This window comes from Callithrix jacchus, chromosome 12 (assembly GCF_049354715.1).
Source record: "Callithrix jacchus isolate 240 chromosome 12, calJac240_pri, whole genome shotgun sequence".
Classification (NCBI taxonomy): domain Eukaryota; kingdom Metazoa; phylum Chordata; class Mammalia; order Primates; family Cebidae; genus Callithrix; species Callithrix jacchus.
In genome coordinates, this window is record NC_133513.1 from 126,486,677 (window position 1) to 126,513,922 (window position 27,246).

General features: G+C 58.9%; 1 protein-coding gene and 1 long non-coding RNA gene across 12 annotated transcripts in view; one reads left to right on the forward strand and one right to left on the reverse strand.

Annotated features, from left to right (window-relative positions):
• Positions 1–15: 15 nt before the first annotated feature.
• LOC118146452 (uncharacterized) lies at positions 16–3,628 on the reverse strand. Its single transcript, XR_004732313.3, has 2 exons — positions 3,526–3,628; positions 16–1,196 (listed from the first exon to the last, which is right to left on the reverse strand). It is a non-coding gene; the product is annotated as an uncharacterized LOC118146452 (long non-coding RNA).
• Positions 3,004–27,246, forward strand: part of KNDC1 (kinase non-catalytic C-lobe domain containing 1) — a 63,948-nt gene continuing 39,705 nt past the window's right edge. For 4 of the 11 annotated variants that reach the window (XM_035269569.3, XM_035269570.3, XM_035269571.3 and 1 more), the window contains exons 1-4: positions 3,004–3,239; positions 13,411–13,609; positions 14,202–14,260; positions 26,953–27,099. In XM_035269569.3, coding sequence (XP_035125460.3) covers positions 3,138–3,239; positions 13,411–13,609; positions 14,202–14,260; positions 26,953–27,099 — 507 coding nt within the window. In that variant the 5' untranslated portion in view covers positions 3,004–3,137. Of the gene's footprint in view, positions 3,240–13,410; positions 13,610–14,201; positions 14,261–17,588; positions 17,808–18,188; positions 18,392–20,152; positions 22,628–23,123; positions 23,718–23,965; positions 24,055–26,952; positions 27,100–27,246 lie in introns of those variants that run through there. The other 7 variants (XM_035269577.3, XM_035269578.3, XM_078346834.1 and 4 more) reach the window with 7 other exon arrangements.

Below are 27,246 nucleotides of genomic sequence, written 5' to 3' on the forward strand. Positions count from 1 at the left end.
AAAAAAGTTAAAAAATTTTTCTTTATTAAATACTGATTTATTAAAATTTACATGTGTATTTGTCGCAAAGTGTGATGAGGAGCCAACAGAAATTCAGGCATAAAAATAGTTCATAATCAGATACAATCTGGGCAGCAACCAGGTGGCCACGATGCGTCGAAGGAAAAATGTCAGCCCGAAGATCTCGGCCCGCTGGAGAATGCGCTTCGTCTTCTTCACACGACTGGCAGCCAGTATCAGACCATGTTGGCATTTAGCTTCCTGGATACGTTTACAAGCGTGACTAACAGTTTTATTTCAACATGTGAGTATTTACATTACACCAGAAATGACATTATTTGCAATTATTTACATTTTTGGATTTTTAAAGAAATGTAGATGTTGACTTCAACATGTGAGTGGTTCGGCAGCTTTTCAAAATTGTTTTAGGGAAAACGAGAGCCAACGCCCTGAAGACCCTGCTCCTGCCACCTCTGCACGCAGCCCTGACTGGAGACAGCCCCAGAACAGGGCGGATTCTGACAGCGTCTGGGGTAGGTCCGGCCTGGGCGGGGAGGGGGAACCAGGTTCCTCGCTCCAGCCGGGAGCCACAGTTCAGGCAGCTGCATCCAGCAGAGGGAAATGTCTGGTAGGAATGGGTGGTGGGGGCTGAGGGGGGCAGAGAATGGGTAGACGGCCAGAGAGGAGTTGGAAGTAAGAGGACGAGAGTGCCCCCATCATGGCCTGGACCACAGACCTGATCCTGCCACTAAGCCATGGCCTGGACCACGGACCTGATCCTGCCACCAAGCCATGGCCTGGACCACGGACCTGATCGTGCAGCCCGGAACCCCCTCTGACTTCCAATATCATTGCAGGGTCCTCTGGAAGAAGCTGTGCCAGTGTGTGCTGGGCACACGGGACTGGCACAGAGAGGCAGAGGACACGATGAGGAGGCCGTTCCTTGTGGCTCACGGAGGGCTCTGGAGCCATTTCCACGCGGCATCCAGAAACTGCTCACCAGCTCTGGAAGATGCAGGGCGTGATCTTCAGAACTGCACCCTCGTCCAACATAACTGAGGCGCCAGGACACAGGGCTGACATCACGCCCTCCACCTGGGGCAAAGCTCATCACTGCAGGTGAGACGCAGACGCCGGGACGACTCCCACGTCCAGAAGTTCCTGCCGGTCCCCAACAAACACCAAAGCCCACAGACCTTTAAAGCAAAGCAGTAGGTGGGTAAAAGAAAGAAGCTGCGGCCCCTGCCCAGGCCCTCCCCACGCGCCCACATGCCCTGGCCTGGGCAGGAGGAGCAGCTCTGAGTGTCCTGGCCGTGGGAAATGCCTGCTGAGTGTTCTAGGATCCAACAGGCAGAGCTAACGCGGCCACTCTGAGAGCCTGTGCGTTCTGCGTTTCGCTAAATCCGATGGCTTCTTTCCAGGAGCGCTGCAGCCTGGCTGCCCTCCAGTTGGTTATCTTCGCCTGCGGCTGAGTGTCTGTGTTCTCACTCCCAAGCCCGCCCGGTGACCCAAGCACTCAGTGACCAAGTCCTGCACTTGTGGGGTCCCCGGTGCCTTCCCGTTGGGGTCACATCAGCCCGGTGTTCCCCCAGAGGCACAGGCCAGGTTGCAGGGGCAAGGCATCAGGAGCACATCCAGGCCTGGCAGAGGAGGTGGCAGCTCCGAGGGCCCAGGAGCCCAGGGGCCCAGCTCCAACGTCCAGGTCTGAGCACCAGGGTGCAGTGGGATGGGGCTCCCAGAGCAGAGCTGCCTGCCACACTGGCCTCCTTCAGAGGCGGGGACAGGGTGCTGCAGGCCCTGTGGGGCCCACAGAGAGGGCTCAGGACCAAGGGCTGAGCCCACCCTCTGTGAGACCCCTCCTCTCCAGCTCCAGGGCCTCCAGCCCACCTTGAGCTTCCAAACACCCAAGGATGGGGGAGGCTGCACCCAAAAGCTGACTTGGTGGACCAGGGTGGGCCCTAGGGTGGCATTGTGAGCAAGGTGGGGCTGCCTGGCTGGACGCTGGGGGTCTGCCCAGCACCTGCCCCACTCCCAGCCTCGGGCTTAAGTGCCCACCTGGCTCCCAGGGAGCTGAGCCCCTGCACCCCCTGCACCCCCTGCCAGGCCAGAGTGAGGGTCCAGGTGACCCCATCCCGGGACTGAGTGCTGGGAATTCACCTCCCTGAGCACACTGCTCCCTCCGACCCCGCAGTCAAAAGTCTCCTTCAAGCCAGGAGCATTTATTAAGCGCCTACTGTGTGCCCGGCCGGCCACACGGGGGAGCTGAGAGCCCGGCCCTGAAACCTCCCCTCTCCTGTGGGAGGGCTGGGGGCGGCCAGGGAAGGTGAGATTCGCCTCCACCCTCCCTGCCCCTTTGCCGAGCTCCGAGGTGTCCTGACTCCTCCTGATCGCGGCTCCACTGGGGGTCCAGGGCTCACCCTGGCGCTGAAGAAAGCCCGGGCGGAGCCTGTGGGGCAGGAAGAGGTCGCCCAAGAGCCCCAGGACCCCCAGGACCCCGCTGGACCAGGGGAGGGCGGGGCCCTGCGGGTCTCTGGCGCCTCCAGGTGGGGATGAGGCACAGTTGCTGCCTCCTTCCCGCCCCCCGCGCCTCCGAAAGACCCTCGCTCAGTAGAGACCCCCCCGGCGGCCCCGCCCCCCGCGCCCCGCCCAGCCCGGACGCCGCTGCAGAGGCCACCCCGGGACTGCGGCAGCCCAGCCCGGCGGCCGCGGGGGCGGGACGGGGGCCGTGGGAGCCGGCGAGGGGGTCGGGCCGCCAGTGCTCTCGGGGCACCGGCCCCGCCCCTCGACCCTCGGAGCCCAGGGTGGGCGAAGACCCCGGGGCTCCCCGCGGCGGCCACACGCCTGGCTCCGCCCCCGGTGCCTCCCCCGGGAAGGGGCGACGTGCCCGAGGCGCCGGGTCCGGACAGCGCCGCGCAGTCCCCGCGCCCCCGGCGCAGCCCCGTGTCTCCCCCGCGACCCCGAGTTCCTGCCCGTCCCCCGGCGACACTGCGGCAGCGGCGGGCGGGCGGGGGCGGGCGAGGGCCGGGCGCGTCGCCATGGAACCGGGGCGCGCGTAGCCGAGCCCAGCCCAGCCGGGCCGCGGGGCGCGGAGGAGGCTGCTCGCTGGCCCGGGGGCCGGTGCGCGGCGCGGCCGCAGGATGCAGGCCATGGACCCGGCCGCGGCGGATCCCTACGAGGAGGACGGCAAAGACCTGGACTTCTACGACTTCGAGCCGCTGCCCACCCTCCCCGAGGACGAGGTGAGCCCCGGACCCGGGGTGGGGGGAACCGTCTGCCGCCGGGGGATCCTCGGGGAGCCCGGAGGAGGACCCGGGAGGGGCCGCCCCAGGCCCTCCTTTGGGTCTTGGCCGAGGGGGTCCCACCGCCAATCTCGATTTCCTCCCGGAGGGAACAGAACCCCCGAGTGCGCGCGGGACGGCGGCGGGTGGGGAGCCCCTGCGGAAGTTGGCGCGCGATGGCTCCTGATGGAAACCCTGGCGGGACCGTGTGGGGGCGGCCAGGGGGCGGTGGGGGGGGTCTGCTTACCTCCCTGCCGGGCCCGGGAGGCCGGCGGGGCTCAGGGCAGCGGAGCCCAATTAGGCGCCGCTCAGGAGCTGCGGGAGGAGGCCTCGGAGCTGAGGCTCAGGATGACCACCCTCCCCTCCCCCAGCCGTGAGACTGAGAGCTGCTTCCTGCTCTCTGGTTCTGCGGGCCTTCACCCAGGACCCCGCTACCCTCCAGGGCCTTCACCCAGGACCCCGCTACCCTCCAGGGCCTTCACCCAGGACCCCGCTACCCTCCAGGGCCTTCACCCAGGACCCCGATAACCTCCAGGGCCTTCACCCAAGGCCCCGCTACCCTCCAGGGTCTTCACCCAGGACCCCGCTACCCTCCAGGGCACAGAGGGGCTCTGGCTGCCATCTGCATACCCTGGCGCTTCTTCTGCTCAGGGACCACCCACCCCGCAGCACTGGCTGCCCTGACTGGCCCGAGGCCAGGCCCCTCCTGGACTGTGTCTGACCCCGTAGCTCAGCTCTGGCTTGGTTGGGGTGGAGTGGACAAGCCAGGCCCGGCGGCGGCATGGCAGGGGGCTCCTGGAGGAACCCTCATCCTTCCGGGAGGTCCAAGATCTGCCAAGCCTCCAACAGGCAAGAGCCAGACGCTGAGCATCTGCGTGTGTCTCTGGTGACGGTGTCGTCACCTGCAGCCGTTGGTGGGATGCTGCGGTGCCCTCTTTAAACAGCTGGCCAGGTGAGGCTGGAGCAGGGCATGTGGGCAGCAGCAGTCCCAGGCCTGACGCCCTTGCAGCCCCCACCGCTGCCTGGGCAGCTCCCAAGGGACTGGGAGTTTCTGCTGCAGAAGCACCATCCTCTAGGAAGGTTCGGCATTGGCCTCAGGAGGCCCGCTGCCCGGCCACCTAGAAACCGCTGAGGCTATGCGGGGGTTGGCACTGCCCCCGCCCCCACTGTGGCCTGGATTTGGTGCCATTGAAGGCTGTAGAAAGGAGCAGCCAGGGAGTCAGTGACACTTCAGAGGTCACCACAGCTGCAACGGAGCGGGAAGGGCATGCTCTGCCCAAAGCCTTCAGAACCCCCAGGACACATCCCAGGGTGTCTGTCAGGAGGCCGCCTCCCCATCACTCTGGAAGGCTGCCCCGAGGATGCGGCTCTTCCCACAGCTCCTTCACGCACCAGGGGCCTGAGCCTTGAGGGCCGCCCCACGCCACACACGGAGGCAGCAGCCGGTGCCACGTACACAGAACACACAGCACCAGCCATGAGCCCAGGTCCTGACTCGGAGCCATAGGCCGTCTTGGTGCACACGCCTCCCCCCACAGCAGCATCCTCCGGCCGGCCAATAGCTCCCACACTGCTCAGAGCTAGGCTGGGGGACTCCATCTCGTGACGGCCACCAAGGCCTCCAGGTGAACTGCGACGCCACCAACTTAGCAGCGTGCATGGGAACGATCTGGCAGGCCCTCCACGACACTCCTGTAACTCGGCAGGGGTCCCGGCCCAACCCCGTCCCCAGCACTGAGCCCGCCACGCTCCGTGTTGAGAACCTCCCTGCTGAGAACCTCCCTGCGTACTGACTCTGCTTTCTGTGCCTATGTGGCTTGGAAGTTTCTGAAATCTCCATCGGGGCACGTGCCTGCGCCTGACTTGCACCAGAAAGCGGTGCTGGGTGAGGGGAGGGGGCCGTGAGGGTGCATCACACCCCACGGACGGCGGCAGGAGCCCCCGAGAGTGCCAGGAAGGCCAAGGGCATAGGGCAGCTGCAGGGAAAGTGTGGTGGCGCCAGGCCCAGGACACATAGAGGCTATGTAAGATGTGGGAACACACTTATTCTACAGCTAATTATAACGGCTGGCTCCACAGTGGGGTCAAGAAAGAGACCCCAGTGGACACCCACCGGAGCCCCTGGAGTGTCCCTCCTTTGACGTGGCCCCGGAGAAAACCCAAATGGCTGCTGAACATGGGAAAAGATGTTTGCTTATTGCAATCAGGGAGATGCAAAATACACCCCCCACGAATGCCTTCCCAAGACTGCCAGGCTGGCAAGAACTGAAGAGCGGACAGCGGCGTGTGCTGGCAAGGACATCGCAGCAGCTCTCCCTCGAGCTGGTGGGAGGACAAATGGAGCGGCATCTTTGGAAAACAGCCCGGCACTCACTGGTGAAATAGAAGGCACCAGTGCCCTGTGTCCCAGCAACTTCACTGTGGTGTGGGCCCGAGACACGTGGCCGTGCATGTGTGAGAGCTGTCTCAGCTGGAACCCGCCAGAGCATCAGCAAGTGGGCCAGCAGGTCCTGGAGGCTGTGGCCAGATTGGACCCCTGGCCACCTGCGGGCAGCACCATTGGGTCAGTACAAGCAATAACCACCAGTACGCAATAGACAGAGAGATGTTCTGTAGGAGCAATGCAAGGAGGGCTTCCTAGAAGAGGTGTCCTGCCCAGATTCCCATGGGATTTCAGCCACTGTGGACAGGGGATGTGGGATCTGAGGCAAAACACTGCAATCCAGCAGAATAGTGGCTGCAGAAGAGACACACAGGTCGGGCAGCCAGGCTTGAGGGATGGGCAGTGCTGGCCACCTCCTGGGAATTCAGATGAGACAAAGAGGGTGCACCGGTTTGGGTGCCAGAACAGGACAGGTCCCAGGTCCCTGAGAGGCACTGTCATCCCTCCCGGAGTTCAGCTAGTGCCTCCAGAACCTCCTGTGTGCCAATGTCAGGCGGGGCTCCGCAGCCGAGGCTGGACTGGATGCACATGCTGCCTGGGGGAGCGCAAGGCTGGGGCTCCCCACTGCAGGGTCTGTGTGACATCTGGGCCAGGGCGAACTCAGAGCAGAAGGCACCTCGGGAGCCGAGGTGGGTTCATGGTGGGGGCCTGGCAGTGTGCAGAGAGCTGTCAGCAGGCCCGGGAACTGGCAGCCAGTGCTCCCAGCAGGGAACGGAGTTTCATATTGGTCCTGTTAGAATCCCGTGGCCGAAAAAAATCAATTGGTCACAAGACAATGTATTTGAAATGTGCCAAATGACCCAGGCGTCCCTGTGTAACCCTGGCTCAAAGTCTGCCTGAGCAGGGTAGGGGGTGGAGGCTTTCTGAATGCACAGAAGCTCCACATGGAGACATGCCGGGAGATAGGGGTTTTCGGTGGGAAGTGTGCCCTCTCCTCTGAGGTGCAGGGAGTGGCTGATGTGCTGCTACCCAGACCTGGGGGTTCACGTCCACCTGCCTTCCCAAATCCCTCCTCTCACCTGGGATCAGGTGGAGTCCATGGCCGCACAATTGCAAAGTGGGGACCACTCTTTCCTGCCCTGCAAGAAACAGGTCTTGGGGGGGGGGTCCTTGATCTCAGACCTACCCCAAGGCCCACCCAGGCACGCCTTGCCAGGGATGGTGAGGGGCAGGGTGGGAGGCCGGTGGGCTGGGCTGGGCCATGAAGAACCCTCTGGCCCTGCCCAAGAAGATGGGTCTGTGCCAGCCACAAGGTCAGACTGTACTGCAGGAGAGGCTGATGTGTGGGAAGTCACAAGGCTCCCTTCTGCCGTGGGGCCCTCATGGGTGCTGGGCAGGTGTCTGCTGGGGTGTCTGCGGGAGGGGGCACTGGGCAGACAGACAGGCATCTGCCCGCCGAGGCTGAGTTGCTATTCACAGCACGTCACCTCCCTCCCCGGTGTCTGCCACAGCCCATTAAACTGCTGCCGAGGCCACTCTGCAGCCCCGGAGCCCGGCTGGGCCTATTCCACTTAAATATGAAGCCTCCTGGCCCACTGGCAGCGAGGCTGAGAGCCCTGGGGTCTCCGAGGCCCCCTCTGGAGGCGACAACAGGACAGCCAGATGGCTCCCGACCTTGGGGGTGACATGGGGGTGTCTGCTGGAATGCGGGTAGGGTGCCCATGGACCTGGGGTCCCTCGGCTGGTGAATGCCACCTGTGCCTCTCCATCTCTCGCCCTGGCCTCTTAGACTCCTCCGACCCCTGCACCTCACTTGTCTGACCACTGTGGATTTGGGCAAGCGGCGGGGGGGTCATTCCTCTCACCTGTGCCAGAGCAGGGTGGAGGCTACAGAGTCCAGAGTTCAGGCCTGGGAGCCCTCAGCACATGACGAGACCCCTAGGTGGCCAGGGGAACCCACTGGCTCAGGACCCTGTGTGAACGGAAGCCCACGCTCTGGACAGCCGGCTCTGGAGGGGCTGAAACGGCCCCGTCCCTGAGGGGAGGCCTCAGCCACAGGCCCCTTGGCACTCGCCCCTAAAGCCATCTGGAGAATCTGATGGCATTTAGACACTCCCAGCTTGCATGATGCTGGGGTTCCTGGTGTCTGGCTTCCCTGAGGGGGGAGGGGCTCCTCATCGCCAGGTGTCCCCACTCCGAGCCTGAGCAGGAGGGCCAGCTGTCTGCGAGGGGTGGCCCTGCAAGCACAGCTGACCTGGACTCCCTTCCCTAGTCCACATGTCTGGACACCACCGTGTGAGCTGGCAGGCCCCAGACCTGCGGGCAACAGCCAGAAGGACCCCCAGGCCCCACAGGGGGACAGGGACCAGCTCAGACGTGCATCGCACTGGCGCCCTTCCTCTAAGCAGCACACTCCAAAGGGTCCTCAGACATATTCAGCACTCAGTGCACGACTGTGCCCGTTTGCAGGCACGTGTGTGCATGAGCATTGTACTGTGTGCATGTGTGTGGCAGTGCACAGGAGTGTGTACCTGTGTGGGTGTACATGTGTGTGTGTACACAGGTATGCAAGTATGTGTGCAGTGTGTGCCTGTGTGTGCATGGGTGTGCATGTATGTGTAATATGTACCTTTGGGTGTGCATGTATGTGCAATGTGTGCCTTTGGGTGTGCATGTATGTGTGCAGTGTACCTGTGTGTGCACGGGTGTGTGTGCAGTGCATGCCTGTGTGTGTGCACGGGTGTGCATGTATGCATGCAGTGTATGCCTGGGTGTGCATGTATGTGTGCAGTGTGCCTGTGTGTGCATGGGTGTGCGTGTATGTGCAGTGCATGCCTGTGTGTGCGCATGGGTGTGTGTATGTGTAGTACATGCCTGTGTGTGCATGGGTGTGCAGTGTGTGCCTGTGTGCATGGGTGTGCATGTATGTGTGCAATGTGTGCCTGTGTGGGTGCACAGGTGTTCATGTATGCATGCAGTGCATGCGTGTGTTGCTGTGTGTGCCCATGTGGGTGCACGGGTGTGTGTGTGCAGTGCATGCCTGTGTGTGTGCACAGGTGTGCATGTATGCATGCAGTGTATGCCTGGGGTGCATGTATGTGTGCAGTGTGCCTGTGTGGGTGCACGTGTGTGTATGGGCACATGTGTGTGTGTGGGTATACATGTGCAGGTGCACATGTGTGTATGTGGGTGCACGTGTATGTATGTGGGTGCACGTGTGTGTATGTGGGTACACGTGTGTATGTGGGTGCACGTGTGTGTATGTGGGTGCACGTGTGTAGGTGGGTGCACGTGTGCAGGTACACGTGTGTGTATGTGGGTGCACGTGTGTATGTGGGTGCACGTGTGTAGGTGGGTGCACGTGTGCAGGTACACGTGTGTGTATGTGGGTGCACGTGTGTGTATGTGGGTGCACGTGTGTAGGTGGGTGCACGTGTGCAGGTACACGTGTGTGTATGTGGGTGCACGTGTGTGTATGTGGGTGCACGTGTGTAGGTGGGTGCACGTGTGCAGGTACACGTGTGTGTATGTGGGTGCACGTGTGTGTATGTGGGTGCACGTGTGTAGGTGGGTGCACGTGTGCAGGTACACGTGTGTGTATGTGGGTGCACATGTGCATTCGTGTTGCAGCGTATCCCTGTGTGTGCAGGTGCACGGGTATGTGCACGTGTGTGGGTGCGTTTCTATATACACAGTGCCCAGGCGCCTCTTTAACAGCCTCACAGGCATTGCTGGAAGTTTCAGGCTCTCTCAAGTCCTGAGGAGCCCTTCAAGGTGCAGAGAGGGCAGCAGGCTTCAGCCCAAATCAGAAACACCTTAGATCAATCAGGAACCCAGGAACAGGGCAGGGAGAGTCCCGCCATGGAAGGAGCTGGAAGGGCCTGGAAACTGAAGTCATCAAGCCCCTCCATGGACCCCCCCCCGCAAGGAGAGACAGATGGGGGACATGCCAGGACCCCAGGGACAGAGGCAGACCCAGCCCTGTGGCCAGGCCCCACCGGGCACCAGTGCCCCGATTCTGTTTCTTGGCCTCCTGCTTTGGCTGGAGCCCTTCATCCCTCTCCTGTGCCTGGGGGCCTCCTGCAGTGCCAACCACTGGGGCAGGGTGAGGGGACTGGAGGTGGGAAGTGCCTCTCAGGACATCAGCCCCGTGGCACCTGTAGGGCCAGAGCTGCCCTGCATGAGGGGGAGTTAGGGCTGGGGGAGAAGGGGCCTCTGCCTCTTCCTCACCTGCCCGGTCCTCTGAGGCCTGACCCCCACCCACATGCATCCAGGGCGCAGTGCCCAGCCACCCCCTCCTATCCACGGGGTGGAGCAGACGCTCCTGCACACGGGTCCCCCAGGTGGGGAGCAGCACCCCCAAGAGGGCCTTCAGTCCATATCTGGCGTTCATACAAGTGCGGCTGTTCAGTCCTGTGTGTTCCTGTGAGGGTGTGTGTACCAGGTATAGGAATGGGTGTGTGTGTATGTATGTGTGTGCAGGCGTATGTATGCGCATGAGCGTGTGTGCGTGTGGTCAGCATTAGGCGTGTATGTGGTTGATGTGTGTGCAGTCGTACATATGTGTCTGAGCGTCTGTGCCTGTGGTCACCGTTAGGTGTGTGTGATTGATGTGTGTGTGGGCACATGTAATGTGTCTGAGCGTGCATGGGTGTGGTTAGTGTTAGGCATGTGTGCGGTTGTAGTATGTGTGTGTGTGAGGTATGTGCATGTGCATGAGGATGTCTGTTCTCACTGCATGAGTGTGTGTGCGTGTGGTCAGCATTAGGCATGTGTGCAGTTGGATGTAGTGTGTGTGTGTGTGAGGTATGTGCATGTGCATGAGGATGTCTGTTCTCACTGCATGAGTGTGTGTGCATGTGGTCAGCATTAGGCATGTGTGCAGTTGGATGTAGTGTGTGTGTGTGTGAGGTATGTGCATGTGCATGAGGATGTCTGTTCTCACTGCATGAGTGTGTGTGCTTGTGGTCAGCATTAGGCATGTGTGCGGTTGGATGTAGTGTGTGTGTGAGGTATGTGCATGTGCATGAGGATGTCTGTTCTCACTGCATGAGTGTGTGTGCATGTGGTCAGCATTAGGCATGTGTGCGGTTGGATGTAGTGTGTATGTGTGTGTGAGTGTGTGTGAGTGTGAGGTATGTGTATGTGCATGAGGATGTCTGTTCTCACTGCATGAGTGTGTGTGCATGTGGTCAGCATTAGGCATGTGTGCAGTTGGATGTAGTGTGTGTGTGTGTGAGGTATGTGCATGTGCATGAGGATGTCTGTTCTCACTGCATGAGTGTGTGTGCTTGTGGTCAGCATTAGGCATGTGTGCGGTTGGATGTAGTGTGAGTGTGAGGTATGTGCATGTGCATGAGGATGTCTGTTCTCACTGCATGAGTGTGTGTGCATGTGGTCAGCATTAGGCATGTGTGCGGTTGGATGTAGTGTGTATGTGTGTGTGAGTGTGAGGTATGTGCATGTGCATGAGGATGTCTGTTCTCACTGCATGAGTGTGTGCATGTGGTCAGCATTAGGCATGTGTGCGGTTGGATGTAGTGTGTATGTGTGTGTGAGTGTGTGTGAGTGTGAGGTATGTGCATGTGCATGAGGATGTCTGTTCTCACTGCATGAGTGTGTGTGCATGTGGTCAGCATTAGGCATGTGTGCGGTTGTAGTGTGTGTGTGTGAGTGTGTGTGAGTGTGAGGTATGTGCATGTGCATGAGGATGTCTGTTCTCACTGCATGAGTGTGTGTGCATGTGGTCAGCATTAGGCATGTGTGCGGTTGGATGTAGTATGTATGTGTGTGTGAGTGTGTGTGAGTGTGAGGTATGTGCATGTGCATGAGGATGTCTGTTCTCACTGCATGAGTGTGTGTGCATGTGGTCAGCATTAGGCATGTGTGCGGTTGGATGTAGTGTGTATGTGTGTGTGAGTGTGAGTGTGAGGTATGTGCATGTGCATGAGGATGTCTGTTCTCACTGCATGAGTGTGTGTGTGTGTGGTCAGCATTAGGCATGTGTGCGTTTGGATGTAGTGTATGTGAGTGTGTATGTGTGTGAGTGTGAGGTATGTGCATGTGCATGAGGATGTCTGTTCTTGCATGAGTGTGTGTGTGTGGTCAGCATTAAGCATGTGTGCGTTTGGATGTAGTGTATGTGAGTGTGTATGTGTGTGTGTGAGGTATATGCATGTGCATGAGGATGTCTGTTCTCACTGCATGAGTGTGTGCATGTGGTCAGCATTAGGCATGTGTGCGGTTGGATGTAGTGTGTATGTGTGTGTGAGTGTGTGTGAGTGTGAGGTATGTGTATGTGCATGAGGATGTCTGTTCTCACTGCATGAGTGTGTGCATGTGGTCAGCATTAGGCATGTGTGCGGTTGGATGTAGTGTGTATGTGTGTGAGTGTGAGGTATGTGCATGTGCATGAGGATGTCTGTTCTCACTGCATGAGTGTGTGTGCATGTGGTCAGCATTAGGCATGTGTGCGGTTGGATGTAGTGTGTATGTGTGTGAGTGTGAGTGTGTGTGAGTGTGAGGTATGTGCATGTGCATGAGGATGTCTTCTCACTGCATGAGTGTGTGCATGTGGTCAGCATTAGGCATGTGTGCGGTTGGATGTAGTATGTATGTGTGTGTGAGTGTGAGGTATGTGCATGTGCATGAGGATGTCTGTTCTCACTGCATGAGTGTGTGTGCTTGTGAAGTGGATGGAACTGTGTGTGTGGCACGCCTGGGCACCAGTGATGCCTGTTAATATATAAGTGCACCTGTGTGGCATGTGTCTGTGTGGGATGCATGTATGGGGATGCCTGTGTCTGTGTGAGGGTGAGCACACAATGTGTGCTAGGTGAGTGTGTGCATGCACATGTCCATAGGGTTGGGTGTTGGTGGCAGCCATCATCACAGCTGAGCCCTCACACAGTCTGGGAGCCCACTCACATTTGGAGGTGAGCCCACATGGGGGCAGCCAGGCCACGTGAAGGGAATCGCCATGACTGCGTCCCCCGTGTGAGCCACCTGGAGCAAATGTCAGCAGAGGGTGTGGTTGTGTTGTGTGAGTGTCAGGAGCAGGTGCATGTGGTTGCATCGCATGAGTATGTCAGGGCAGGTGCGTGTGGTTGCATGTCACATGAGTGTGTCAGGGCTGCTGCATGTGGTTGTATGTTGTGTGAGTGTGTCGGGGCAGGTGCATGTGGTTGCATGTCACGAGTGTGTCGGGCAGGTCTGTGGTTGTGTCAAATGAGTGTGTCAGGGGCAGATGCATGTGGTTGCATCACATGAGTGTATGGGGCAGGTGCGTGGTTGCGTGTCACGAATGTGTCAGGGGCAGGTGCCTGTGGTTGTGTTGCGTGGGTGTGTCAGGAGCACAGCCCATTAGCCCCACACAAGTGCAGGGTTAGGGGAGTTGACTTCATCATGTCACTCATCTGTTGGTGGCCTCCATGGGCCAGTCCAGCCGTGAGCCTGGGGGGGTCAGGGTACCCCAGGGAGCAGGTGACCCAACAGCTCCGGCCGAGCCTCCGGGAGGAAGACCCCGTGCCCAGGCTCGCTGATGTGCCACCAAATGTTCTGTGTCTCTGATGACCAGGGAACAGCAGGACAACTCTTGAAACAAAATGAGACATGGCCTGAAGCCCTCTCCCTGACCCACGCATTGAAAACGCTGCCACGAGCCGTCCCTCTCCCAGGGCATCATCTCAGTGGGGGTGCCAGGGCCGGCTGGGGGTCCTGCCCGGCTCATGGTCAGGCCTGTCTTGGCAGGAGAACGTGTCTCTGGCGGACATCCTCTCCCTGCGGGACCGTGGCCTCAGCGAGCAGGAGGCCTGGGCTGTGTGCCGGGAGTGCGGCCTGGCCATGCAGAGCGTGGCACATGCTGCCATCTTCCAGAGCCTGTGCATCACACCGGACACCCTGGCCTTCAACACCAGCGGGAACGTGTGCTTCATGGAGCAGCTCAGCGGTGAGGAGGCAGCAGGACCGTGGGCGGAGGCGCCTTTCAGGGTGCATGTGACACTGGGAGTTGTCCGGGCTCAGTTTCCTGTGGAGACCTTCTCTTCCTCGGGAGGGACTCAGGCTGGAGAGTGCCCCGGGACCCGTGGGGGTGCCTGCTCTGCCAGGCTGTGCCCTCCAACACCAGACGGGGGCTCGGCCCACCCTGACCGCTCCCCTCAGGCTTCTCCTGATGGCAGGCTGCGCCCCTTCTGTCCACCCTGGGCCCGTCTGCTGGCCCTGCTGTTAGTGGACACAGGCCCCTGCCTCAGGTGGGCCAGCGGGCTCCCTTGCGTGGCCGCTGCCTGGGAGCTGAATTTCCCTGGTGAATGTCTTCAGCTTCCTGCTCGGGAAAGCAGCAGAACCCTCCCTTCCCTCTTCTTCAGTGAAACCCCTTTCCCACCATAACCGCCAAGGAGCGGATTTCCCTTTCTCACCGCCTAAAACGGCTGGGGAGCCAGGTCTGCGGGGAGGGGACCTAGGGCCGCTCCCCTCCAGGCCCTTCCTGGCTGGTGGGTTCAGTTCTCAGGTGTGACCAGAAGCCTGTCTCTCTCCTCCCCAAGACGACCCTGAGGGTGCATTTGTTCCCCCGGAGTTTGACGTCACTGGAAACACCTTTGAGGTAAGTGCTGGTGGGGGTGACGCGCCAGGCCCCCCTTACTTCTAAGGCGACCTCTGCAGTGGCCTCTGGCTGGGCACAGCGCCCTAGTGTCATGACCTTAAAATTTGACCTTGAAATAAGTGTTTGGGGGTTGGGCGTGGTGGCTCACTCCTGTAATCCCGGCACTCTGGGAGGCCGAGGCGGGCAGACTGCTTGAGCCCAGGAGTTTGAGACCAGCCTGGTCAACATGGCAAAACCCTATCTCTACTAAAAATACAAAACTTTGCTGGAAGCAGTGGCTCACACCTGTGGTCCCAGCTCCTTGGGAGTCTGAGGCCAGAGAATCTCTTGAACCCAGGAGGTCAAAGCTGCAGTCACCCAAAATTGCACCACTGCACTCCAGCCTGGCCAACACAGCAAGACCTTGTCGTGTGATCGTTCCCCGCTGCCCCTGATCCCCCCCGCTGCACCCCTCCCCCCACCACCCCGCTCCCCCCACTGATGCCCTCACCACCCTGCTCCCTCCACCACCCCACTTCTCCTGCACCCTGCTTCCCCCCCACGGCCCCACTTCCCTGTACCCCGCTTCCCCCCACCAACCCACTTCCCTGCACCCCACTTCCCCACTACCACCCTGCTTCCCCTGCACCCTGCTTCCCCACCACCACCCCACTTTCCCTGTACCCCACTTTCCCTGTACCCCACTTCCCCACCACCAGCCTGCTTCCCCCTCACCCCACTTCTCCCCACCACCCTTCTTTCCTTATACCCCATTTCCCCACCACCACCCCATTTCCCTGCACCCCACTTCCCCACAACCACCCCTCTTTTCCTATACCCTGCTTCTCCATCACCGCCCTGCTTCCCCTGCACCCCACTTCCCCACTACCAGCCTGCTTCACCTGAATCATACTTCTCCACCACTGCCCCACTTCCCCTGCACCCTGCTTCCCCCCACCACCCCACTTTCCCTGTACCCCACTTCCCCACCACCACCCCGCTTCCCCTGTACCCCATTTCTCCACCACCACCCGACTTCCCCTGCACCCCACTTCCCCACCACCATCCCGCTTCCCCTGCACCCTGCTTCCCCCCACCACCCCACTTTCCCTGTACCCCACTTCCCCACCACCACCCCGCTTCCCCTGTACCCCATTTCTCCACCACCACCCGACTTCCCCTGTACCCCACTTCCCCACCACCCTGCTTTCCCTGCACCCTGCTTACCCCACCACCCTGCTTTCTCTGTACCCCACTTCCCCCCACCACCCCGCTTCCCCTGCACCCTGCTTCCCCCACCACCCTGCTTTGTCTGCACCCTGCTTCCCCCACCACCCCGCTTTCCCTGCACCCTGCTTCCCCCCACCACCCTGCTTTCCCTGTACCCCACTTCCCCGCCACCATCCCGCTTCCCCTGCACCCTGCTTCCCCCACCACCCCGCTTTCCCTGCACCCTGCTTCCCCCCACCATTCCCGCTTTCCCTGTACCCCACTTCCCCGGAGCTCAGCTTACTTTCACTTTGAAACAAGTGAGGCTGAAGCCCTTTGCCTGAGAGTGGGGCCGGGAGCCCCCAGGGGCCTCTGCTGCGGGGTCCTGTGTTTCATTGCACCCCAGTGTCCAGAACCCAAGTCCTTGCTGCCCATGGCCTGGTGCCTGTTGTCCCTGTGAGGAGGCTTTCATGTTGTGCTTGCGTCCCCAGTCACGTCATGTCCAGCTCAGACCCTGCAGGTGACCTCAGTGCAGCCCGTGCCCTGCCTCCTGCATTCCTCTGATTTTATCCGAGTTGCGTTTCCTAAAAGCCCCACGGTTTCATCTGTGCTGTTTTTAACTTTCTGAAAAGAGCCCCCGCTGCACGCGATCTGGGACTTCCTTTCGTACGTTTCTTGCTGAGCTTCATCTGTGTAGCGCCGTGTGGCCGTAACGGCACCTGCTGCGTGTTATCCCGTCCGGCGAAGCGTCGCATTTAAATCCCCGCCTCTGGGGGCACCGAGGGGTAGGCAGGTGTTTCCTGGTGTGTAGCCGAGAACAGATCTGGATGAGGTTTCTCTGGGCCGTGTGCCCAGGAGGAAGTGGGGCTCGTGATTGGGGCAGGTGGACGTGCATCTGTTCCCGGAACTCCCCGTTCTTGGCACACCCCAGAGCATGGTGCGAGGATGGCTGGCCCCCGCAGGACATGGGTGAGGCAGGGGCCTGGGGTCCGCCCTGGGGTCTGGCTCCCGCAGGATGCAGGTGAGGCAGGGGCCTGGGGTCTGAGGTCTGGTCTGCGGTCTGGCCCCCACAGGACACGGGTGAGGCAGGGGCCTGGGATCTTAGGTCTGGTCTGTGGTCTGGCCTCTGCAGGACACGGGTGAGGCAGGAGTCTGGGGTCTCTCTAGGGATGGCGTGGCGCTGTGTCTCCTCCCTGCCCACAGGGATGTGGTGAGGAGTGCCTCTCCAGTGAAGGGTCTCCATTCTTGTAGGAATTCCCGCCCCTTTGCCAGGACTGCGGATGCCACCTCCAGTGTGTAATTTGTCTATTTGTCTTAGGATGGCAGTTCTCAGACTTGCTGGCTCCAGGACATTTATAACCCTAAAAATTATTGAGTGCCCCTAAGAGCTTTTGCTTGTGTGAGTTCTGTCTCTTCATATTTATGGTGTCATAAACTAAAACTGAGACATTTGTAAGTTGTCTATTAATTCATTTAAAAATCACAATACCCATTGCATGTTAACATATGTAACATTTTTATAGCGCATGTTTTCCCTCCAGAATTAGTGGGATGGGTGGCATTGTGTTGCATATTTGCAAATCTTTCATGTCTGGATTGTGGAAAACGCCTAGATTTTCGTGGCAGCTTCTGCATTCAGTCAGCTCTGATGTCACGTCACGTGGCCCCTAACCCCAACCCCAAGCCCAAGCCCAACCCTAACGCCAGCCCTAACCCTAACTCCACTGTCCGCTTGTGAGGGGATGAGAGTGAGCCAGGCCGATGCCTCGGAATCGTTACGGAAAGAGTTTAACCTCTTGAGCCCCACAGAGAAAAGGTGGCTGACAGTGTCCTCTGCTGAAAAATAGTTTCTCAGCTGTCATATAATCAGATGCATTCATGCTGCTTCTACTGTTAAGGTCTAACCTTCACGAGAAGCCTTCCCCATTTCAGGGTTGAGCCGATAGTCACCGATATTTTCTGCCAAGAGTTTTGTTTTGCTCTTCACATTTGATCCACCTGAAGTTGGTTTAACATTCTAAAGTTTTGCTGCAGGGCTCTTAGGTATCGTTGATTACATTTATCCTCAGGAATGTCATGTTTTCTGATTCTGGTTTAAAATGGATTGCCCTCCTTGTGTTTTGTTTTGGTTTTGAGGCAGGGTCTGACTCTGTCGTCAGCCTGGAGTGCATTGGTGCCGTCACCGCTCACTGCAGCCTCGACCTCCTGGGGTCAAGTGATCCTCCCACCTCAGCCTCCCAAGTAGGTGGGGCTACAAGCGTGCACCACCGTGTCCAGCTGATTTTTTTAAATTTCTGTAGACATGGGGTCTCACTCTGTTGCCCAGGCTGGAGCGTAGTGGCAACATCAGAGCTCACTTCAGCCTAAAATTTCTGAGCTCAGGCAGTCTTCCCACCTCAGCTTCCCAAGTAGCTGAGACTATAGGCACACGCCACCATGCCCAGCTAATTTATTTATTTTTATTTTTGTAGAGACAGTGTCTTGCTATGTTGCCCAGGCTGGTCTTGAACTCCTGGGTGCATGCGATTTTCTTGGCCTCCCAAAGTGCTGGGATTACAGGCATGAGTGATTGTGCCTGGCCACAATTCACTGTAATATCTTTATTTTATATCCAGCCATCTTGCTAAAGTTTCTTTATATTTCTAATCACTTACGGATTCTTTTAGTTTTCCTATCTAGCTGGTCAATCACTGATAAAGACACAAGTGTTAGCTCCTCCTAGCCGATGGTCCTGCCACAGGTGTCCCTTCCTTCTCTTACCGTGTGCAGCAAGGAACAGCAATGAGTCTTGGAACGGAAGCCATGTGACGCCTAGCACTGCCCCAGCTCAGGGCGAAACCGGCCACTCCCCACCACCCCTTCTAAACAGAGTGCTTTTTCCCTTCCCCATCTGGAATGGCGCTCACCTCCACCGCGAGGTCCCCTCAATGCAGTTTTATTGTGAATGTGCTTGTCAGTGTTTCTTCTGGATCCCTTGACGTGATCCTATAATTGTTTTTCATTAAGGTTTCCATATTCACATCTTTATTTTGTAACATCAAATCATCCTCTTGTCATAGAAAAACCTAACTTGGCCCAGTGTCTTGCGTGTCTTATACACGCTGTTGTTGAATTTGACCTGCAAACGCTTGCTTCAGAGTTTGGTGCACACTTGAGTGGACTGGCGGTTTTCCATTCTGTGATGTTTTCACTGGCGTTGGACTCAGGCTTTGTCTCATCCTGTGTAGGCAGCACCCTCCCTGTCTTTGTCCTGTTTATATAAGAATGGGATGATCTGTTCCTTGAAAGTCTGATAAAAGTCACTTATAAGGCCATCTGTTTTCTTTAGGAAAGATTTTTAATTACTGCTCAATTTTTAATAGTTATAGGACTGGCTGGGCACAGGTGCTCACCCCTGTAATTCCAGCACAGGGAGATTTGGGGTGGATGGATGGATGGATGGATGGAGGGGGGATGGGCTGATAGATAAGTGGATGGATGGGGGATGGATGGGGGATAGGCAGACAGTTGGATGGATAAGTGGATGGATGGATGGAGGGGGGATGGGCTGACAGATAAGTGGATGGATGGGGGATGGATGGGGGATAGGCAGACAGATGGATGGATAAGTGGATGGATGGATGGATGGATGGATGGATGGATTCCAGGTGTCTGCATGGAAACAAAGGGGAATGGAGGGAAGGAATGAGTGCCCTGGCTTTCCGCGTGGTATGGAGCTGGGTTCTATTCCCAGGGCTGAGGGAGTCACTGTTGAGAGTGTGGTCCCAGAGGCTGCTGCTGCTCTCCTGCCCTCTGCGTGTGGTGCTGGCAGATATGCATGCGGGGCCTGGCCATCTGGACGCTCAGCCAGGTTTGCAAGCCTCTGGTCCACACGTTTGCCTCCACATTTTTGCCAGTTGCTCCTTTGGCCTGGAATGTCCTCTTGCCTCTCACAGCTTCACACATGTCTCCTTCATGGACTCCTCCCTGACCCGTAGCCCACAGCGGCTGGCCCTGCTCCTATCGTTTCACTAATGTGCTCTGGGTCCTCGGGTACTAGATCCCCTGGAGACCTGGGCTGTGCTTGGTGCTGCTCAGCACCCCTGTGTGCAGGCTGAGGGACCTGCTGTCTATACTCATTGTGTGCAAGGCATTGGCCACAGCCAGGAATGGCGCTGCCACTCTGCAGGTACACTGCCCACAGTCAGGCTGACCACAGCTCAGAAATGTGCAAACATGTCCTGGTGGGGTGTGTGTAGCATGCATGTGTGTGGTGTGGCATGTGCATGTAGTGAGTTACGTGTCACGGGCATGTATGTGTAGCATGTTATGTGTCATGGGCACGTGTGTGTGGTGTGTGGCATGTTGCGGGCACATGTGTGTAGTGTGTTGTGTCACATGCACGTGCATGTCGTGTTACGCGTCACGGGCATGTGTGTAGTATGTTGTGTGTCATGTGTATGCGTGTGGTATGTTATGTGTCACAGGCACGTTTGTGTAGTGTGTTGTGTGTCACGGGCACACGTGTGTGGCATGCTATGTGTCACTGGCACATGTGTGTGGTGTTACGTGTCACGGGCACATATGTGTAGCACACTCACTGCGCGTGTCTGTAGCACTGGATTGATCCTCAGCCTCAGTCTTTGGGTGAGGACGAGGCTCTCGGTGGATGGTACTTTTCATTTTATTTTCTAATCTTCATGGTGAAATGTTTTAAATGTGCAGAAAACAGAAAAACAACAGCATATGAACCCCATGACTTCCCACCCAGCCCCAGAAATGACCCACTACTGACAGGTCTCAGACTTACCTCTAAAAGATCAGGCCCCTCTGAACACATACCACAACGCCTCGGCCACACCTGGAAACGTTCTCAGCCACTCCCGGCCTGGGCGGGTGTGGTCTGAGGGTTCGGGTCCCCCCTCTGCCGCCCGAATCTTGCTCTTCCCACCACTTCCCTGGATCTTGGTGAGAGCCACATGCTGGCTGCCTCCTGCTCCTGAGTGTGACCCTACACTCTGACTCTCTTTCTTCCTTGTGGGATTTTGTTGAAGAAACCTGGTGGTTTGTCCCTGAGACCAGGTCCAGGACAGTCAGGGGCACGATGGGACTCAGGTGGCTACTGGGTGGTCTCAGCCTCGGTTTGTGAGCAGGACACCTGCTCTCCGGAGAGCCACCCTCATTGGCGTCGGGCAGCCGCAGCAGACAATCCCTGTGGACAGATGGGAGAGAGGCTGCACTCCTCCATCCACCGTTTCAAAGCAGCACCCTCATCCCAGCGTCCTCCAACGCTGACCAGTGAGCTTGGCTTTCTGATCTTGCCAATTTATGACTCGCACGTCTTTGATGGGATTTGGCCAGTTCTGATTCTGCTTGAAGCTCTGAGGATGCCCGGGTCTTGGGACCCAAGACTGGGGCTCGGACCTCCTTCCTGGTGTGGCAGGACACTCTGCCCCTTCTGTGGGGTCCCCACCCCAGATCTGATCAGCCATGTGTCCGCAGAGGCCTGTCTGGGTCCAGATGGCCTGGGAGCCCCCAGGTGTGTGTTCAGCGTCCTCGTGAGGCCCAGGCTGTGATAGGCCCACCACGCTCAGTGCTGCAGCATTGAACCGGTCACCTCAAGTCCACCAGAAACGCTTCCCAGGGCCATGAAGAGCCTCCCAGGGCTGATCCGAACCCTGATCCAAGGGCCTGAGGCATAACAGAGGAATGGCTTCCTGGTGTGGCACTTGGGAGACCGGAACCTACTTCCTGCCCACTGAGTGGCGGCCTTTTTAATTCGGAGAAAAACCATAACCAGCACTGAACTAAAGCCCATTTGGCTCAGGAAGTCAGATCTCGTGGGGAAGCTTCTGGGCCATCCTCCACTTCCTGCAGTTGGCCAGGCCGTGTCCCCACTTGAGGCCGGAGCCACTGGGATGCCCATTGCAAGCCCGTGGGCGCAGTGGCAGCCACAGGCCAGAGACCACACCGAGGCCTGGAAGGGAAACCTCCACCTCCTTCACCTGGCTCCCTGTTGCCCTGCAGTCCAAGCCGTGACCGCTGCATGCCCAGCTGACCGTGCCCTGACCAGCCTCCCCTCCCGCCTGTTCCCCTGTGGATAACACCCCCCATGGGCACTGAGGAAGGACAAGTGTCCACACCCCAGGCAAAGTTAGTGCCTGAAGAATATCTTAGTTACAGTGTTATTACTCAGCTATTTCCTTCATACGATCCTTCATATATAACCATATATAAGTGTATAGAATTAGTGCCTGAAGTGTAACTGACTGCTTCCATATATCCAGCTTATAGAATCATACTTAATACTTATATCTAACATACTTAGTTCCATATCATCTTTCTATATAACCATACAGGTATCATAGTCGGAGCTGCACCGACACATTTAGTGCTGATTTATGGCATCCTACTATATAACCATATAATAGTCTGTAGTAGGAGCAACGCCTAGAGCAGTCACAGAACAGAAGCAGTACATGGGAAAACCGCCAGACCAGGACGAGAACCAAAGCCCCAGGCGGTGGCGTCCCTGCCTGAAAGGGCAACGCTGTATGGCAGACTTGGAGCAAGTGTCTCTCCTCCTGATAGAGGAGTTGTAGCACCTGCATCCAGTTCCTGTGGAAAGTCGGCCTCAGGCCTGAGATCCTGGAAGTAACCGAGGGAGAAGAACCCCTCTGGTGTGACCAGTCACAGCGGCTGTCCACCCTGTCAGTCTTTTCTCCCTTCTGCGCTAGCTCAAAGAATCCTCCCATAAATATCTTAGAGAAGAGCACAAGTCTGTCAGCTCCCACTGCGTTAAGCTTATAGTATCCTTCCATTAGAAACCCTTTGAAGTCTCCAGCCCCCAGATAAGAAGTATTGCACATGACACCTGCTGCACACAGCCCACCTCCTTGCCTCAGTGACCTAATGGGGGTGGACCCTTTTCTGAACATGACCCTCTGCTACTGCACACGGCACAGCCCCCTGCTGCACACGGCCCACCTCTCTGCCCAGGTGACATAATGGGGTGGTCCCCTCACTTGTAAGTCACATGATTATGTATGCCCTATTACTAAGTCTATAGATGATAACCTCACTCATGACCCTGCCCCCTGCTTGTACCTAATAAATACAGATGCTCTGGGGCATTTGGGGCCTCGCCTGTCTCCACTCACAGGTGACGTGGCCCCCGAGTCCAGATGCTCTTCACCAGTTCTTCAGTGTCCTGTCTCTTTACCTCTTGGCTCCTGCACCTCAACACAGCATAAGGGACACCCCACGACCCTGTGGGGCCCCTACAGCCCTATACTCCTCACTGACTGCCAAGCCCAGCCAGGCAGGGCCATCTGGTGCTCCCAGGACAGCATACAAGGTTTTCTGCCACCCGCAGGCCTCAAGAGCAGGCCCCTGCCTCCCTTCCTCTGCCAGACGCCGGCCCATGGTCCAGCCCCACCTCTGTCCAGCCTCATCCTGCTGTCCTGGGGCCTCTGGTGTCCTTGTCTCCTGAGAGGGGACTCTCCTGACAACATGACCCCCGGGAAACTCACTCAAATGGCTGCTCTTAGCTGCCGGCTCAAACACTGCAGTTCCTCAGATTCCAACAGTGGGATTGCACAGATTCCAGCACTGTGCTCCCGTGGACACCTGTTCCCCAACATGCCGCTGCCTCCCGACCCCCATGGGCAGCACACAATGTGTTTCCCTCCTTCAGGGTGCCCTGTCCTTGAGGTCAGAAGCTTCCGGAAGGCGGAAATGCAGAGCTCCCTGCACCGGTGGAAGGCAGGCTCCATATGGCTCTGTGCCTTGAGGGTCAACTGCATCCTCTGGGCTCTGAGGGGCTCCTCTCCCACGGCCACGCAGAGGGACCTGCAAGTGTGAGGCTCCCTGGCTGCAAGGACAGTGTCTCGGGGGGCAGGAGGAGCCTTCCTTAGTGCCGGCCGAGGGGGCTCTCCGGCTTCACACGCCAGAGGGAAGCTTCAAACAGATCAGGTCTGGATGTTTTAAAAGTATAAAAATAGCAGAAACAGAGCTGTCCCTTTCACCTTGGGGCGGAGAGCGTCGTCCTGCGAAGCTGCTGAGGAAAAACAGGTCAGATTCCACACGTCAGAGCCCTCGGATGTCAGAAGACACAGGAAAAGCCTTAGGAGCCAGCAACAGAGCAGCCAGCGCGCGGGCAATGCCCAGGCCGAGGCCAGCCCTGACACACAGAGGGCAGCCAGCACCTGGCAGGCCCAGCTCAGCAGAGAAAGCACAGTCCTCACACGGGGACTCAGAGGAAAACATTAGAACTGCAAGTAGACAAGAACAGATGCTCGGTCTCATTCATAATCACAAAAACGCAAATTAGCTCAACGCCAGGGAGTCTCCCTAAGAGATTGGCAGGGCTGCGGAGACTGGCGCCTCAGCTGCGACTCGAGAGTCAACCGGTGGTCGTGCATCAGGAGGGTTTGCCGCAGCTGCCCAAGTTGTAAGTGGGTGTGACCAGGAACCCGCTTCCCCTTTCCGGAACTGCGGCTTTGCACACGTGACATGGCTGTACAGACGCCGCCCTGGGACACCCACGGAAGCGTCGGTCGTGGCGGCAGAGCGTGGGACACACCCGCTGCAGATCAGAGTGGAGGGCACAGACCCCGGACACGCAGGTCACCGGCGCCCCAGGGAGGCGGACGCGGCCCAGGCGTGAGAGGGTGGCAGGGCCCCCCAGACGGAGCAGGAGGCCCCAGGAGGTGGCAGCAGAGCAGCCATCAGGGTCCCAGCCCAGGGTAAAAAGGCTGAGATGGTGGCTGGGGCCGGTGTCTTCTGAGCCATGAGAGGGCAGAGAGGAGCCAGGTCCCTACCAGAGGCCACACACAGCCACGAGTCCGTGGGGATGGCCAGCAGCAGGGGGCCCGACCAGTGTGCCAGGTGGGATGCCCAGGGCACAGGGAAGGGTGCAGAAGGGAGAGGGTAGCAGAGAAGCAGAAAACGGCCCGCAGGGAGGCAGGGCCAGGCGTGGGACAGGGAAAGTCAGTCTGGGCTCCTGACCTGGAAGAGGATTCAGTGTGAAAAGCCAGGGTGCAGGGCAGCGTACCGCTCGGGAGAGAGAAGAGACGTGTATCCAGCCGCCCGTGTAGCTCGGGAGGGAGAAGAGTCGTGTGTCCGGCCGCCTGCATGTTCTGCATGTGCCACATGTCCGGCCACCTGCGTGTGCCGTGTGTGGCGTGTGTACCATGTGTGCATTTGCATGAGTGCCCATGTCCAGGCCAGAATGCCCCAGGGCTGTCTACACACACTCACCCCAGACTGTGGAAGTGAGCTGTCCTCGAGGTGCGGTTCATAGCCCAGAAGAGGAAGTGTGGGGTGCTGGGTGCTAGGTGCTCCTGGGTTCTTCTCTGTGAGGCTTTGTCTTCCTCAATTAAAACATCTCAGGAGAAAAAGGAGTTTGAGGCAGAACTGGATGAGCTGATGGTGGTGGTCACAGCCAGTCCCAGGTGGAGTCAGGGCCCTGGGATCTGGCCAGGTCCCTGCAGCCTGACCCTGAGACAGACCTTGACAGAGACGCGGAGTAGGCCAGGCTGACCAGCTGGCCTGGGGCCCCGGGGTGCGGGGCTTCCTGTGAAGACTAGATGCCCCACTGGTCACCCTGGACCTCACTACGGGCTGAGGAGGCAGGTCTCAGGGTTCTGTGACAACATCTCAAGACCACATGGGAGAGGCCTGGGGCCAGGGCAGCCCAGAGCATGGGTGCGTGTCCACTCAGCCGCCCCGGACTCAGGAGCGTGTCCACTCAGCAGCCCCGGACTTGGGTGTGTCCACTCAGCCGCCCAGCACTCGGGTGTGTGTCCACCCAGCCGCCCAGGACTCGGGTGCTTGTCCACCCAGCCGCCCCGGACTCGGGTGCTTGTCCACCCAGCCGCCCCGGACTCGGGTGTGTTCACCCAGCCGCCCTGGACTCGGGTGCTTGTCCACTCAGCCATCCCGGACTCGGGTGCTTGTCCACTCAGCCGCCCCGGCCTCGGGTGTGTCCACCCAGCCGCCCAGGACTCGGGTACGTGTTCACCCAGCCGCCCAGGACTCGGGTGCGTGTCCACCCAGCCGCCCAGGACTCGGGTGCTTGTCCACCCAGCCGCCCCGGACTCGGGTGCTTGTCCACCCAGCCGCCCCGGACTCGGGTGCTTGTCCACCCAGCCGCCCCGGACTCGGGTGCTTGTCCACCCAGCCGCCCAGGACTCGGGTGCTTGTCCACTCAGCCGCCCAGGACTCGGGTGCTTGTCCACTCAGCCGCCCAGGACTCGGGTGCTTGTCCACTCAGCCGCCCAGGACTCGGGTGCTTGTCCACTCAGCCGCCCAGGACTCGGGTGCTTGTCCACTCAGCCGCCCAGGACTCGGGTGCTTGTCCACTCAGCCGCCCAGGACTCGGGTGCTTGTCCACTCAGCCGCCCAGGACTCGGGTGCTTGTCCACTCAGCCGCCCAGGACTCGGGTGCTTGTCCACTCAGCCGCCCAGGACTCGGGTGCTTGTCCACTCAGCCGCCCAGGACTCAGCCGCCCAGAACTCGGGTGTGTCCACTCAGCCGCCCCGGACTCGGGTGTGCTCACCCAGCCGCCCAGGACTCAGGAGCGTGTCCACTCAACCAGCCTGAACTAGAGGGGACACAGAGGGACGCTTGGGGAGAACAGACTCGCCTCAGGAGGGGAGCACAGGTCGGGGAAGAGCAGGCCCTGGGTTGGTTCCCAGCCCCACACATGAGCTGTGTGACCTGCGGTGTGGCCCCGGGCAGGTTCCTGAGCCCCTCTGCGTTCCACTTCCTCCTGTGAGGAAGGTGAAATGCCACATGCGGCCGTCCTGGGAAGAAGCACTCAGGCCTGCGGTGCAGCCATGCCCAGGGCAGACCTCGTACAGAGTCCACTCTCTCATGCATGGCAGGAAGACCCAGACTTTCCAACAAAAACAAAACCCTTCCTTCCTTCTACTGAAATCCAGTTTTTGAAGTTTTGAAGTTTTTCACTTAAACACTCAAAGGCCCCACCCTTGAGAACTGTAGCTGTCATGGAAGGGGTCTGTGCCCCTTGAGGCTGGAGTGGGCAGGAAGCCCGGAGGTGTGGGGGCCATGGGCAGCACAGACCCAGGACCAACTGCATGGGTGGCATGGGTGCGGGCAGCGTGGACAAGGACAGCGTGGCATGGGCTGCATGGGTGGTATGGGGGCAGGCAGCATGGATGAGCGTGGCGTGGCATGGCATGGGCTGCATGTGTGGCGTGGGTGCAGGCAGCGTGGATGAGGACAGCGTGGCATGGGCTGCATGGGTGGCGTGGACACGGGCAGCATGGACGAGGGCAGTGTGGAGTGGGCGCAGGCAGCGCGGACAAGGGCTGCGTGGGCACAGGCTGTGTGGGCGCAGGTGCTGCTGCTCCAGGGAATCTCCACAGGGGGAGGTACCCAGCCACAAAGGGCAGGTCTGGTCCCTGAAACTTATGCTCCTGGCCCCGAGAAGTGGCAGCTGTGGGCAGGGCGGTGCACATGCACAGGCCTTGGAGCCGATGGCCCCTCGTGCCCACAGGCTCATATCTACTCCCTGGGGGCCACGCTGAAGGCCGCCCTCGAGTATGTGGCAGAGCCCACACTGGAGCCCAGGCTGAGCCAGGACCTGGAGGCGCTGCTGAGCCGGATGCAGGCGGAGGACCCTGAAGACCGGCCAGACCTCCAGGTAGGCGAGGCTGCTGTGGGCCACCCCAGGCTGTGACCCCACAGACCCGACACCACACGCTCAGCACACACGCCCGGCAGCCTCGCCTGGGTTCTGCCGCCACAGTCTCGGGGCATTTTGCTTGCAGGGGGACTTGGCTTTTTATTG